This window comes from Leuciscus leuciscus (assembly GCF_965113295.1).
Source record: "Leuciscus leuciscus genome assembly, chromosome: 6".
NCBI lineage: Eukaryota > Metazoa > Chordata > Actinopteri > Cypriniformes > Leuciscidae > Leuciscus > Leuciscus leuciscus.
The window spans coordinates 15,747,984-15,763,534 of NC_138730.1; the positions used below are offsets into that span (position 1 = coordinate 15,747,984).

Genomic DNA, 15,551 nt, shown 5'->3' on the forward strand with positions numbered 1-15,551 from the left:
GTTGGTTGCATCACATCTTTGTTGGTCGCACTACATGACTTTGATTTCACAGCCAAACTTTTTATCATTATATTTAATAGTAATAAGACTAATGCAGTTTTGTCAAAATATGTTTTTTAAAGATATAAAAGTAAAAGATTATACCAAATTAGTTCACATTATAGTTTGGTTCTCTCGGTTTATTTGGTCCGAATCAAAAAAGAAAGTCAGAAAGTCAAAATTACATTCAGCCCTGGTTCGCTTAGCATTCACACGTTCATTTTAACACTGAATCCAAAATTAAAAAAATGCTTTTATGATGTATATTTTACAATGGAACTTATCAAACATCCAAAACAATGCTGTGTGGTGGTCAAAACACGCTCGTTGTATGTGCATGCATACAAAAAGAAGGTATTTTTTACCAGCTGAGAACTCAATGTGTAAAGAAGTCAATACAGTGCCAGGAATTCTGGCGTTACACACACAAACAAAGATCTGCTGCAAGAAGACGCCGTTCTGATGCCTGTAATGAACAAAAATGAACAACACTGCGACCATGACAAGAAACAAAAAAAACAGGTGTGATTGAGCATTCTGTCCTTTTTAGGGTCACATCTTGTGACATCATGTCCTGTTTTTGGTTCATTTATGTCACGTATGGTCTGTGTTTTGCTTCAGTTGGACTTTGAGTTAGATTTGCACTGTTCTCAGTTCAGTTTCCTGTGTTTTCTTAGTTCTTGCTCATCTGTTGCCATGGCTTTTGATCTCACCTGTGTCTTGTTAATTATGTTATTTAGTCTGTAGTGTTTCCTTGTGTGTATATTTAGACCTCATTTTCATTTGTTCTTGGTCAGATCTTGTTTCACTTTGGGTGTTGTTCTGTGTCCTGTATTTTTGTTTCCAGAAGTGTAATTTTGAGTTTTATTTATCAAAGAACTGCCTGCAAGTAGATCCTTCTATTGTTTCCATCATTTTTCAACCCCATGCTGAAAGAAGAAAGAGGGGCATGTCATTTGTCGTACAAGGAGATCTCTCGTAACTCTTTGTCTATTTGTCTATCCAGTTCTTCGGCCCTGTCTCTTCTGGCTCCCTTCAGCCCTTCAACGTATCCTTCTCTGCCTCCACCTAGCAGCTCAAATCCGCCTTGGGCTTCCAGTTCGTCAGCTTCACCCTGGTGTGTCGACCCTCTAGCTCCACCACGGACCTCCACCTCCGCCTGTCAACCAGTCAGCTCCACCTTGGCTCCTCGCTCCCTCAGCTTCACCTAGGACAGTCGTCCTTACGGCTCCACCAGGCTTCCTCATCTCTCCGGCTCCACCTTGGTCAGTTGTCGCTCTGTCTTAGCCATGGACTTCCGGGCCTTCATCTGCACCTTGGACCTCCAACCGTTCAGCTCTGTTGGGCTCCTCCTTCCCTCTGGGTTCACCTCAGTCGCACCAGCTCCGCCTTGGCCACTTGTCCACCTTGATCTCCAGGTCCTTCAGTGTCATCTGGTCTCTTCAACTCCGCCTAGGTCTCCACCTTCACCTGCTCCATCTCTGTCTGTCAGCCCCTTGTTCTGCTTGGCCGCTCCACCATGGCTCCATCGGCTCCAGCGTGGGCCTTAATCCTGTTATTACTGCTTTGGGTCACTCCCTGGATCCTCCCGCCCTTGATTTCTCCCTCAACCTGGCTTGTCCTGTCTGCCAGCTCTGTGTCCTCCTCTTAAGTGCCCTCCTCTGTTGTTGTTGTGCATGTGGACGTGCCTTTTTGAAGAGGGGGAGAGGGAGGGGGGGTTGTAATGTCACTTCTGGTCTGTTTGTCTTTTGCCTCAGTTGGACTTTGAGTTAGTTTTGCACCGTTCTCAGTTCAGTTTCCTTTTTCCTTTGTTCAAGCCCATACTTTGCCATGGTTTTTGAATTGCCCTAATGTGTCTCACCTGTGTCTTGTTAATTACCTTGTTTAGTCCTGGGCTGAATCCGAAATCGCCCCCTAAACCCTTATTCACTATTCTCTACATTAGTCCACTAATACAGTTCACTTGAAGGAGTGAATGAAAAGGAGTCAGCGAATTCGGACAGCCGTTGAGCATACATTGACTGTACACTCGTTATTGCGGTGCATTGTGGGATTGAATGAGTGCACTCGATAATGTCCACTATGGTTTATATTTATAATCCATTTATAATTATAATCCTGTTCTTGGAGATCCAACCCTTATCCAACACACCTGTCTGTAATTATCATGTGCTCCTGAAGAACTTAATGAGCTGCTTCAGTTGTGTTGGATCAGGGTTGGAGCTGAACTTTGCAGGGAGGTAGATCTCCGGGAATAGAAGTTGGTTTTAATCGAACAAAACGTGCAAAGTGTCAACTAACCCATAAAAAAAACATTTTTCCTGTTTTGATATCAAGACCAACATGAAATTTAATCCAGATATTAAAAACATGCTCATCATAAAAGAGGTGTATTCAAGTAATTTTGTTTTTTAATAAAAACAAAATTCAGCTGTGCCACTACTACACAATAAATGCTCTTTCCTCAGCTCAAAGCCTTATACCAAATAGCCAGTCTTTAACAAGGCCACAAAGAAAATGGAAGCCAGGAAGAGAAGTGCTGTGGGGGGAAAGGCGGTAATGTTACAGACAATACTGCTCAAATAAGAGGCTTCTCTGAGAAAGCAGTCAATTTGTGTTGTCCCTCATCTGTTGGTTCAAAACCACCTTTATGAAAATTGTTTTTCAGCAGTTAGCATAAGGTTTTGATAAACAAGAACATGGTAATTTCTGTGGTGCTGCGTGTCGCGGCTTTGTGAGATCTTTCATTTTCAAACTTGCACTCAAAACTTTAATCATCGTTCTGAAAATTACAGTTGTGAAAATCACCCCCTCACTTAAAGAGGGAGCAGAAAATAGCTAGTCTGAATACAATTTGGTTTTTCAGTGTGGCTCCAATGTCTCCGGTTGTTTATTAGCTAAACACAATAAAAAAAAAAAACTTTTTTGCGATGCTTGTGTTGAAGTCATATAAGATATGACCAGAGTTACAGATCACTAGTTCTGACTAACACATAATCTTGTATGGTTGTATCCAGCTATATTTGTGGTTATATCCATCAGTGTTATAGGAATGCTATATTTTTATTTCACTACAAATATTCAGGAAATGATCCAAGTATTTGCTGTAATACAACAGATTATAGCTCCAGAGTTTCATGAGTGAACTAAAAGTTCCCAGTCCACCTATATCTCTCTGTTCTCATTACTTTTCATTATTTGGGATCATTACAAGTAACAAGTAATCTTTCTATTGTTACATTGACTTATATGTTATCTTTTTTTAGAATATTATTTCTTCATACAGAAGCTCCAACCAATATTTTGACTGCACCCACCTACAAAACAATAAAAAAGTAACAAATATGCTTCAGTTGGACTCATACATGTAATAACAGTTGCTTGCTTATTCTGTCAAATATCTTTTATATTTGAACCACCAAAATAAAATAATAAAGCAGTCAAGCAGTTAAAGTTGAAAAATTACAGTAGCTACAAACTTTAAATGAGTTTCCCCTCTGCTCAGTGATGTAATATTTGCTGAATGTCCTTTGATTTGAGGATCAAGAGAGACTGAACTGAAAACAACATTTTTCCTTTTACTTTCTTGACTACTAGTCAAAAATCAAAAGATGAACATCAAAAAGTTACAAGTGTGAGACCCCTTGGGTGTAGAGAGTCTGCTATTTCTGAAGTAAACATCAAGTGACTAAGTACTTCCTGTCTGTTGGCAGAACTGGCATGAGTGAAGGTTGGAGAAAAAAGGTCACCAAACATACGCCAGGTTTAGAAGCTGGTCCAGCTCTCTTTGAAACACCTGGCACAGGTTTTGCTAAGAAAAATCTTTCAAAAACATATTTGTACAGCTCCAAATTTTGAGATGATAGTGTGCTACAGAGATACATTTTGGGCTTTTTTTTTTTTTTTTTGAAAAACAGACCTGTTATGCAAATCTATCACTTGATACTCAGAACTTGGTCTCTTCTTAAACTGAGCTACCTTGTTGTCTACGGTCTACAAAGTCATCTACCTTTCAAGGAAGCATCCAAACTGAAATGGAACCTCATAAGTGACTGATTTGAAATATTTTAGCTGCTTTAAAGATCATTCATGCTCCTCACGAGAACCACGTTGACTCCAACACTCATAGTTGATTCCAGTATAGTTTGCCATTAAACACAATACACTGAACACAAAATTATACATAGCACACAAAAATTTTGGGTGAAGCCATCCATATATATATATATATATATATATATATATATATATATTTTTTTTTTACTTCTAAATGAACAATATGTAGATTTATAGTTTACATTTACCATTTTTCTCCACTGTTCTGCTTCATCTTGGATGAAATTCTTTCAGTTTCAAATTATATTTAATTCAATTATTTATTTGTATAATTTATCATTATTATTATTATTTACAATATATATATTTTTTTTTTTTTAATTCTGGGATTTTACAACCTACCCTTTCTCACTTCCACAATATACAAGGAGAAGCTAAATTACATTTAAAGAGATCAAAAATGAAAACTTAGGCTAGTTATTGTGTTAATGTGTCTTGATTTTTTTTATTTCTTTCATTTTATTTGTCTGCTGGGACACATGGGCTTCCTCCAGCCTCACTTAAAACACTTTGATATTATCTGACATGTTTGAGCAGGCACACTTTAACAGCACTTCACAGCATGAGAATGTACTGTTAGTATGACATGTTGTTGGCTTTTGTAAACAGGTCATAAAGATTTGCAGTACTAATGAAGATGTGACATCTGAAGAAAGTCTCCACTGACAAGTTTGTTAGATGTAAAATGCATGTAACAAGTAAAACGTTTGTAAACAGATCTTATTATAAAAGGGATCTCGTAATCATATACGCATCACAGCACTGCACATGTGCTCAAAGTATTTTTGAATCTTATTGAGAAAATATTCATAATCAAGCATTTTTATCCTTTTTTTTTTCTCTTTTCGGTTGATAATATCATTTCACATCTACACCAGCACTTTTTAATCCAACCGAAATTTAATTTGGATTGAGCTCAATTGGCTCGACTTTCCTGTAGCTCAAACAGTAGAGTGTTGGTGCTTGCAACCAAGGTCATGGGTTTGATTCCCAGGGAAAGCAAGAACTGATAAGAATGTAAATGTGTACCTTGAAATGCAATGTAAGTCGCTTTGGATATAAGCGTCTGCCAAATGAGTGAATCAATCTAAATGTAAAATTACTGGGGTGTTTACATGAAGGCTTTTCAATCCGATTATGCCATAAATACGATTACTATTTTAGATGATTTGGGTGCATGTAAACGTACAGAAGCTCCAGTGCAATAATAAAATAAATAAAATTGCAAATAATAAAATAGCACCACCAGAAGCCCAAGAAGGCAAAATAAAGGTTTATTCTGTTCTGATGTTAACCTCTGCAAAAATGCACATCAACAAATATTTGAGTTTATGTTTTAAAATATGTGTTGGCCACAAGAGAAGTTCCCTGTTATTACTGTCAGAAGAACATGCCTTTTATCCTATTCACTGCAATAACGCTTGCATTCTTCTCCAGGGCCAACAATAACTGTTAACTTCTTGTGCATTGAGCCAGAAGCCGAGTGTGCAGTGCCGCGATGACTTGGAAAGTGAATGGGGACAGATGTTTGGGGAAGCGTATGAAAGAGACTGTTAAGACTCGGGATCTCGGGAGTGGATTAAAGTGTAAAATGACAGTAAGTGGAATTACTGCAAAAAAATGGGTAAAGAGACATAGAGTGCTGTCATAAGGGATTATTTGTACAATTATTGTAGGACCCACTGCACTACCTGTTTGCAATACAAAAGGAAGAAGCGAAGAGACTAGCATAAAATCAAATATGCACTGGAAACCAGTGTCAACCGCACCTTCAGTCCAGTGGAATTAACAATAAGTAGTGTGAGATGGAACGTTTACACAGAGGATCGGAATTCTTTCCAAAGAAGCCGAGCGGTAACTGTGAAAGAGTTTGAGGCTGAGTGATTGTGGCCTGGGGACTGAGTCAGTCAGTGTTGCGCTACTGTAAAACAAGACATGATTGTAATAGCTACCACACTACACTGCCATGCCCTTATGCTGCTGCTAATGATTCCAATGCCTCAGTCGAGCGCTTGCAACTGTGCATGTGTTGACAAACTGAAGCATTAGCCAAGACTTTTCCCTCCGGGTGTAATGAGCTTGTCAATATCGTACAAAACACTGAGTACTTTCAGTGCTGTTTAGCTTCACGGTTCCACCCAATGCGATTTCATTGAACAAGAGACAGTAAAGATGAAAAACACCACAATGATTACTTGTTGAACATGTAATATTTACAACGACACATATTTACAGTGAACAAAATCTACATGCAGGTCAGAGGTGACTAGTGAATGTTAAAGGGTTAGTTCACCCAAAAGTAATCATGCCGTTCCACACTTGTATGATTTTCTTGCCTCTGTGGATTTTAGAAGTATGTTTCAGTTCTAATACCAAGTCCATAATGTCCAACACTTTCAATCTCCTTAACATCATGACCAAAGGACCAATAAGGTTTGATGGTACTAATGTGTCGGCACATTTGATTTATACAGTTTATCAATGATTTGATTGGATCTGTGAATAATTACCACTTAAATGTTGCTTGTTCATCCTATAAAGTGATCATATTGCTTCAGAAGACTTGAATGAATCTACTAGAGTTGTATGGATTATTTTTAAGCTTTCTTTATGTCCTTTTTGGAACTTGAATGTTTTGGACCCTATTCACTTCCACTGTACAGACTGAAACAGCTGAAATAGTAAAAGGTTGAGTTTAAAACACCACGAGGGTAAATTATTACAGAATTTTCATTTTTGGGTGAACTATAACTTTAACAGTGAAAAGTCACACATTCACACACCAGCAGACATTCTTCACAGTCAGAAAAAAAAATTGGCAAAAATTGCACAAAATCTAATTTTAGGGTTACAACAGCTTGTCACTGGGGAAGTACGCTTAAAGACACAAGTTTGTACCTTAACTACCCCTGAAAACTGTAAAAACTAGTAATGCGTACCCTTAAGGTACTACTATGAACCTTTTAGGGGTGATTAAGGTACCAAGATCTTTTAAAAGCTATTATACCCCTTACACTTTTGGAAAAAAATAATATTTTATTTTTTTCTGAGAATGTTAACACGCTGGTCTTACACCACTACTAAAGCAAATCAACCGTAGTTTCTTTATACAAAAAGTGCAAACATTAAAACCAAAATATATTTCTTGGAATCCTTCGGTTATAAAGAATACCAGCACGAAGCCACTCCTCGTCGCAGCCTATAATACAAGCAGTCTTCTCCTCAAGTCTCTAATTCAAGTAAAGTGCTTCTAGAGCGACAACCATATGGTTGGCGCTTTCAAGTGTTCTCTTCTGAGTTAATGTTTGCAGGTCCTCCGTTAGAAGGGTTGAAATAAAACAAGTTTTAGTCAAACAAGTCCCAGGAAAGAAGCTAATTTCTAAAGTCATCACACAAACTCCAGCTTGCCTCGGCCGCTGTATTTTCCCCAGTTGACCAATGATAGAAGTCGCTGGCTGCTACGATCGGACTGTCGAATCTTGTCGCAGGTCAAGCAACAGTTCTCATGGCCTCCTACTGGAACCATACACTCTAAGTCCAGTTTGGCCACATGGCCCTTGGTGAGGTGTTGGCCGTGAAAGCTGTAATGAAGGCGGGAGAGCATTTCTCGCCGCTGCTGTCGCAGTCTGCGGTTTTCGCTGCGAAGCATCCGCAAGGCAAGCATGATGAGGAGGACCAAGATGAGGCCACCGGCGATGGGTACGGTGATGACCGCAGCTCGAAACCAAACCTCCTTGGAGGAAGGGATTTCCTGCAGACGTGCGATCACCTGACGGCTGCCTTCAGTTTGATGTCGGTGTTTGTCTGAATAATACAGAGAATGTTTAAGGCGGTAAAAAAAACCTAAAAAAACGGTAACACTTTACTGTAAGGTTCATTAGTTAACATTAGTAAACTACCTTAGTTAACATGAACTAAGAATGAACAATACTTCTACAACATTTATTAATCTTAGTTAGTTAATTTCGACATTTACTAATAGATTATTAAAATCAAAGGTTGTATTTGTTAAAACAGTTAATGCATCGTGAACTAACATGAAAAAACAATGAACAGCTGTATTTTTATTAACTAACATTAAAAAGATGAATAAATACTGTAACAAATGTATTGCTCATTGTTAGTTCATGTTAGTTAATAGCCTACATTAACTATTGTTAACTAATGAACCTTATTGTAAAGTGTTACCAAAAAATGGTAACACTTTACAATAAGGTTCATTAGTTAACTACATTAGTCAGCATGAACTAATAATGAACTGCACTTATACAGCATTTATTAATCTTTGTTAATGTTAATTTCAACATTTACTAATACTTTATTAAAATCTTGTTAACATTAGTTAATGCACTGTGAACTAACATGAATAAACAAAGAACAGCTGTACTTTAACAAAGATTAACAAATACAGTGACAAATGTATTGCTCATGGTTAGTTCATGTAAGTTAATACATTAACTAATGTTAACTAATGAACCTTATTGTAAAGTGTTACCATAATAATAATAATAATAATAATAATAATAGTAATACATTATATTTTCCACAAACATTATTGTTATTATTAAGGAAATGTTGCACATACATCTCAAAATTCCCTACAATATCTAAAAACAAAAATGACATAGTTATTTGGAGATAATTCACAGATGTAGCTAAATTGGCAGATAAATTCAATAGACACTTCTATTAATTGGCCAAGTAGTCAATGCGTTAATGACAAAAAAAAATGGCTAATAAAAAATTGGCTGATTTATCTGGCTATCACTAGCAACAACTAAAGAAGACCCGTACCATGAATTTCACTCCCTCTGTATGTGAGATCTTGCAGGCCTCTGTAGTTGCACATATCCTCATGGCAACACTGAAGAGTGGCAGATCCATGAACGGTATCATAGGTCGACTCTGGATGGCACGTTTTCCCAGAGTTCAGCAGAGGGTCGTAACACCCGTGAGATAAAAGAGACTTGGTGCTCTGAGGGTCTAAGGTGCGCGTGAAGCAGGCATTCAGCTCCGATTTGCACATGTAACCGGTGGCCACACAGTGTGGAGCATCACAGTAACACCGTATTTCTCCTGTTACAACAAAGGAGAAATTACCCATAGTATTAATACTCCAACTGAAAACAAGAACCAATTTTGGTTACATGTTATTTTAAGGTGTCATTGTTACAGTGTAATTATATATTTAAGTACTGAGTAATATTAAGCAACTACAGTACATGTACTTACTAGGTTAGGGTAGGATTAGGATTTGGTTGAGGGTTGCATAATTATGCATAATGTACTGTTATTACTATGGTAAGTACATGTAACATTATGTAACAAGGACACTAAAATAACGTGTTACCCTAATTTTCACAACTGTTCAAAGATAGTTCCCACATTGATAGTCCATGTTTGGTATTTGGCTTTCAGACTTTTGGTTCTTGTAAAGATATTGCTCTGGATAATTGCTCTGAGCGAACAATAATAAATAGTATTAATTTTGACAAATATGTGCTCATCTACAGTATGTTGCAAAGTAATGCAAAACAAAGTGCAGTGGAAAATCTAATTAAAATTAATAATAACAATTAGGTGTTCAGAAAACTTGTTGCATGTACTTACCATAGCAATAACAGTAAATTATGCATAATTACATGCAACTAACCCTCAACCAAATCCTAATCCAACCCTAACCCTAGTAAGTATAGTAGCCTAACCCTGATCCTCTAGTAGCCTAGTTAATTAATATTACTCAGTACTTGAATATATAATTAAACACTGTAACAATGACAACTTGAAATAAAGTGTAACCTACTTTACATTAGCGCTCATGTTACAATGTAATAACTATGTAGCCTAATAACATAGGCTACTTATTGTAGCTTTAAATCACTTTTAGCTTTGTTATATTTAAAAAGGAATTGTGAATATATAAATTAGTAGACTATTCTGACTAAGCTCACCTTTAGTGAGGAGAACAGCCATCGCGCACAGCTCGAGCTGAAGCCAAATGGAAACGAGACTGCTGTTCCGCTGCATTGGAGAAAAACACTTTGCCTTTCAGATTCGCATAGACACGGACTTTATAGCCAAAAAATACTGTATTGGTGTCCAAAATGTGTTCCAACTCGCTTCGTTCAAAGCATTTCGTAACATTTTTTAAACAGAAACGATCACATCGTGGTTCTGTCCTCGGAGCTCTCTTCAGGACTTCCAGATAAAATCATTTGTGCGCAGAAAAGCCGACGCGCAGTTGTTTGATTTTTACAAATAAAACCCCATATAATCCATTTGTGTTTCAATTCGGATGCGAAATTGTCAGACTTCACAACTATTCGCACGGATAATCTCTTGTGTTTATACTCCGCTTGAGTGCCCTTAAATGTTGAAGACTTGGGAATGAGAGAGCAGCTCCTCCTATAAGAGTCATCGAGCCGCTGGGCTGTTTCATTCACGCTCGTGAGTCTGGGACTGTTGCCTCCCCGTGTGCCCATGCAAGGATAATACAGCTTAACCCTCATCTTTTGCAGGAAAAGCATGACTTGACTTATGTGTGTTTAAAAATACCAATAGCCAATTGTTAAAAAAATTCTCCTTACTTAGCCTACTTTTTTTCTTTTTTTTTTTTTTTTAAACCTTAAAATTGACTGCTGAGCACAAGTATAAATTCACGAATTATTAGGATATACAGTACATATGGTAAATATACGTATACATGCATATCCATATCCCCAGAAGACAAAACAAGTAGAACAACTTACCCTGGTAAGAAAAAACATAGTAATAAACAATACCTAATAGTAGGCCTATAATCACTCAAGCCAAGCTATTTACCGCTTTACAATATAGAGAGTTTCAAATATTGATTCAATTATGAATTTCTGCTGTAATAAAGCAGCTCTGGACAAAACAGTGATGTCATCGTCCAGCTAAGTTCTCATACAATTTTCACTGCAGTCAAATCTTGTGTTAATCTGAGGAAGGAAAGTTGTATACATCTTGGATGGCATGAGGGTAAAAGATGAGTATGAGGACGTATTTCAGGGTGTATTGCATTTTCTTTTAATACATAACACAGAATAACAAGAGACATGATTTCATCTTCAGATTCATCCCTGGAAAGAAAGAAAAAGAAGAGGAACAAAAGGAAGAAGCCAAGCAAGAGAAAAAAGGGGGGACAAAACATGCTACTTTCTGTCAAGACTTAAGCATTTGAAATGAATTGATTTAAAAAAGCTGTTTTAAACGAAAAAGAAGTGTTGTAAATCTGTTTTGAATTAAATTGTTTTTCAAATAAAGGTTTCCGAGTCAGTGATATAAGATTGTGTGTGTGTATTTTTAATGTACTTACCCTGTAACTATACAAGAGGGTAACAAGCACCACTACATGAAACAAGAATATCTTTCCCCAATATTTAAGCAAAAGTTGCAATTGTTTTAGTTTTCAGTGCACTTTTGTTAAAAAGATTACTGTATAAATGCATAGATATGTACCCTGTAATTCTGAAAAAGCCTATACAATATGTATTGGTACACCATTATTACAAAAAGGTACGCAATGTTCTTGCTAAATTGCTCCCAAATGTTAGATTTTGTATCATAATAGTAGAATAAGTACCCCTTAGTTCTATAATACTTACAGTATAAATACTTTTTTTTTATTCTCCTGGTTGTTACCCCTTTATTCCCCAAACGTCACATATTGTTCCCTTATATAACATGTAATTACTTTATGTACACTACAATTGCAGAAAGTTACACTGTAAAATCACTTTAATTACTCAGTACTTTCCGGGCTGTAATCTAAAGCATTACCCAATATTGCTTAATATCATGTGTATTTAGTATATGAAAAGGTGGATCATGAAGTCACTGATGGAAAAGGTTAAAATATGCAGAAAATGCTGAAAACCCAGGATCTGGAGGATTTTTCTTCTGTGGACAGTTTAACTGCTCAGGACAAAGAAATAATTCATGCAACACTATCACAGAACACTGGAACAGGTGTGGATATAAGATAGCTATACGGTATAAAACACATGGTATTAAGAATCAAGTATGTAAACTTTTGAAAAGGTCTTTTTTTTTTATTATTCAGCTAATAAACATGTTGTGTGAAATAGCTCATTCAGAGTGCAGTAAAAATTTTTTAAAAAAATTAAAAAACGTTCTTTTTCGATAACGCTTTCTATGAATCCTTTTTTTTAAATCCTGTTTTACCATCTGATATATAAAAAACGACCGTTACAATACATTATAATACTTACCTATTTGTGGTTATAACTTTTAAGAGTACAATGCATTATAATACCAGATGAAGCCTGCATTTATTATGCATCATAAGGGTCTATTATAATGCACACATAATGTCTTATAAACAACCTTATAATGTGTTGTCATCTCAGGAATAATTGTAACAACAGTGATAATACCTATTTGTGGTTATAACTATTAAGCGTATATAGATGATTTATGACACACAATGATCATAATTTTATTCATGTAAATTATAATGGATTATATATACAATAGTTTCATATCTTTTACTTTCCCAAGTCTCATATCTTCACATTGTTTCCTTAAGATCTGCACAGTATCATTGATCTTATGAGTGGTCTTTTACTGCTTGAAGTAAAGTGACAAAAACAAAGTATTCTTTTAAACAGCCATAAGATATCATGAAGTGGTTATAAGACATTCAAGTTATTTGGAAAAATACAAAAGAACAATACATTCACAAAGCAAATCATTTTTTATCGCAAAAACTGTAAAATTACAAGGCTTTACCAAATCTAATAAGTAGGTAACAGGTTACAGTTGTTACGATTATTCATGAGATGACACACCACATTTTATGGTTGTTTATTAGGCATTATGCATGCATTGTAATGCATTAAGAATAGCCTTATGATGCATTATAAATGCAGGCTTCATCTGATGTTAAAATGCATTATATTCTTAAAAGTTATAACCACAAATAGGTATTATAATGCATTGTATCGCACTATTGTTTTATCAGATGATATATCACATTATAAAGTTGTTTATAAGGCATTATGCATGTTTTATAATGCACTAGGAATACCAATATAATGTATTGTAAATACAGGCTTCATAGGAAGTGATAACCTACTTTCTACTCGTAGAAGATTTTTTTTTTTTTTAAGCAGCAAAATTGACTTTACCTTTAAACTATTAAATCCACCTCTTTTTCATCACTAATGTAATTGAACATTTTTTAGCAATTGCAAGTGAAACTCTGCTCCACAGGAGGGCGAACATGTACAAAACCTCTAGCATAAGTTTCAAGCCCTCGAAAGGTACTTGAGTTCTTTTAGCTCTACCTGGGCTAGGGCATGAATGCATCTAACTTATTAAAAGCAGCCAATGCACAAAAGCAAACATGTACCAAAACACAATGTAGTAATTGTTTATTTCCCGTAGCTTTTAGAAACCATATACAAAGCAACATACCCATCATCTCTATTCTGAAAGTCCATTTACAGCCTATTGCATTAATATTGGTCTAAGTTCAAACCCTGCGTTAGAGGGCAGTAAAGACAGAAAGAACAATGAAGCAAAAACTATGAATGACATTGCAAACATCAAAGAGGAATCACCAGTTTTGCCATATTTTCACATCCTTGTCAAATACAAATCGACAAGTTGACTAAATGCTTACAGGTTCATTTTTTAAAGACTGGTTGATATTTTTTACGTGAAAGATGAGAAAAATGCAATCATATATCCTGTACTTTGCCATCCTCTTCTCCCGCTGGTCGGGTCGAGACAGTCCCATTGGTCCCCTTTCATCTTAAAAGATGCATTTTGGAAGTGCAACCATAGCTCATGTATAAAATACGGAGTCCATTCATTGCATCCCCCAAAACCGGGCAATATGGGAATGACTAAACTCATTTATATGAGTAAAAAAAAAAAAAAAAAAAAAAAAAAAAAGAGCAAATACAAACAAATCAAAACAACATTAATACAAAAACAGTCAAACAGTGCTGGGGTGCAGCATGAATAGAAATCTCAGTTAGATGTGTAACAGCACTGCAAAGAACAAGAAACATCGAAGGCAGATAGTGACGAAAAACCCTTCATCAGGGTCAGAAACTCAGAAAATGTGCGTCTACTGCTTCGGCAAAAAGCTTTTAAGTGCCACATCACCAGTTGAGAAATCTTTAGCACCCATTCGCTGTTCTGCTGTGAATTAAGGAAGATCATTCATGTCTTATTTAATCTTCTGAGGGGCAGAGAATCAGCCAGTCACTCCTAACTTTTGAGAATGGGCACTCAGAATGATATTGGGTTTATTTTAATTGGTCACTTGATAAATGCCAGCACAACTGGAAGCGTCCTTGTGCACAGATAGCCCTTCTAACATCTTTCGTGATCACTGTCAGTCACTGGAGGACGGGGGGGGGGGGATTTTAAGTCTCCGGTGTGACGGTGAAATTTAGGATCCATTAACGCAGGCATAACCTTGAAAAACCAGCACATGAATCGCCAGATCCACTGCATGATTCCTCACAGGTCAGTCTGGGTTGGAGAGCGCGTTCTCTGAACACTTCTCGAATTGCCCGTGGATCTGAGAATAGAGAAGCCGTGTATGTAAAAGGACAGTGAAATTAATCTATGATCTCAGGGCTTCGTGTTGCCCAAGTACTTCTGTAAGCTTCCTATCCCTCGGTCCCGTTTCAGGCATTGCGGCCTGTAGTTCGACTGTGGATCTGAGAGCGGGGGGTCCAAACAGCCAGGGGTGGGGTGGGGGCTGGGCTTGTTCGGAGAGAGACCGCCATGAGCTCCATAGCCACCCTCTCAAACCATGAAGGAATTCTGATTCTTCAGTTTGTCAAGTTCTTTGATCTGCTGTCTCAGAAACAGAATCCTGCACACAAGCAAATAAAAAGTAATTCACTGAATGCCATTTAGTTAAACACTGTCGATAATTTGATCTAAATCAGAGTTACAGACCTCTGCTCTCTCAATGTGGCCTGGATTTCACATACTCGCACTAAAGAGCGAAGGTTCTTCAGCTCGGTGCAGATCTCTGACATGTAGAGGGTTCCCATATTGTGGATATCCTCACGCATCCGTGACGCCTGGGGGAGGGAGGGAGGGAGGGAAGGGGAGAGAGAGAGAGAGAGAGAGAGAGAGAGAGAGAGAGAGAGAGAGAGAGAGAGAGAGAGAGAGAGAGAGAGAGAGAGAGAGAGAGAGAGAGAGAGAGAGAGGAGAGAGAGAGAGAGAGAGAGAGAGAGAGAGAGAGAGAGAGAGAGAGAGAGAGAGAGAGAGAGAGAGAGAGAGAGAGAGAGAGGGAGAAAACCTCATTAGTTAGAAAAGTGATGTTTGATCTGTAGAAGATCGATAAACATGTTGAAGAGACGAAGGCATGTTCACACCTG

General features: G+C 37.1%; 1 protein-coding gene across 1 annotated transcript; it reads right to left on the bottom strand.

Annotated features, from left to right (window-relative positions):
• Positions 1 to 6,342: 6,342 nt before the first annotated feature.
• bambib (BMP and activin membrane-bound inhibitor homolog b) lies at positions 6,343 to 10,543 on the bottom strand. Its single transcript, XM_082172401.1, has 3 exons — positions 10,107 to 10,543; positions 8,950 to 9,231; positions 6,343 to 7,959 (listed from the first exon to the last, which is right to left on the bottom strand). Exons 1-3 carry the CDS (start codon positions 10,180 to 10,182, stop codon positions 7,544 to 7,546), a joined length of 774 nt encoding a protein of 257 aa, XP_082028527.1. The 5' UTR covers positions 10,183 to 10,543; the 3' UTR covers positions 6,343 to 7,543.
• Between the last annotated feature and the right edge of the window lie 5,008 nt (positions 10,544 to 15,551).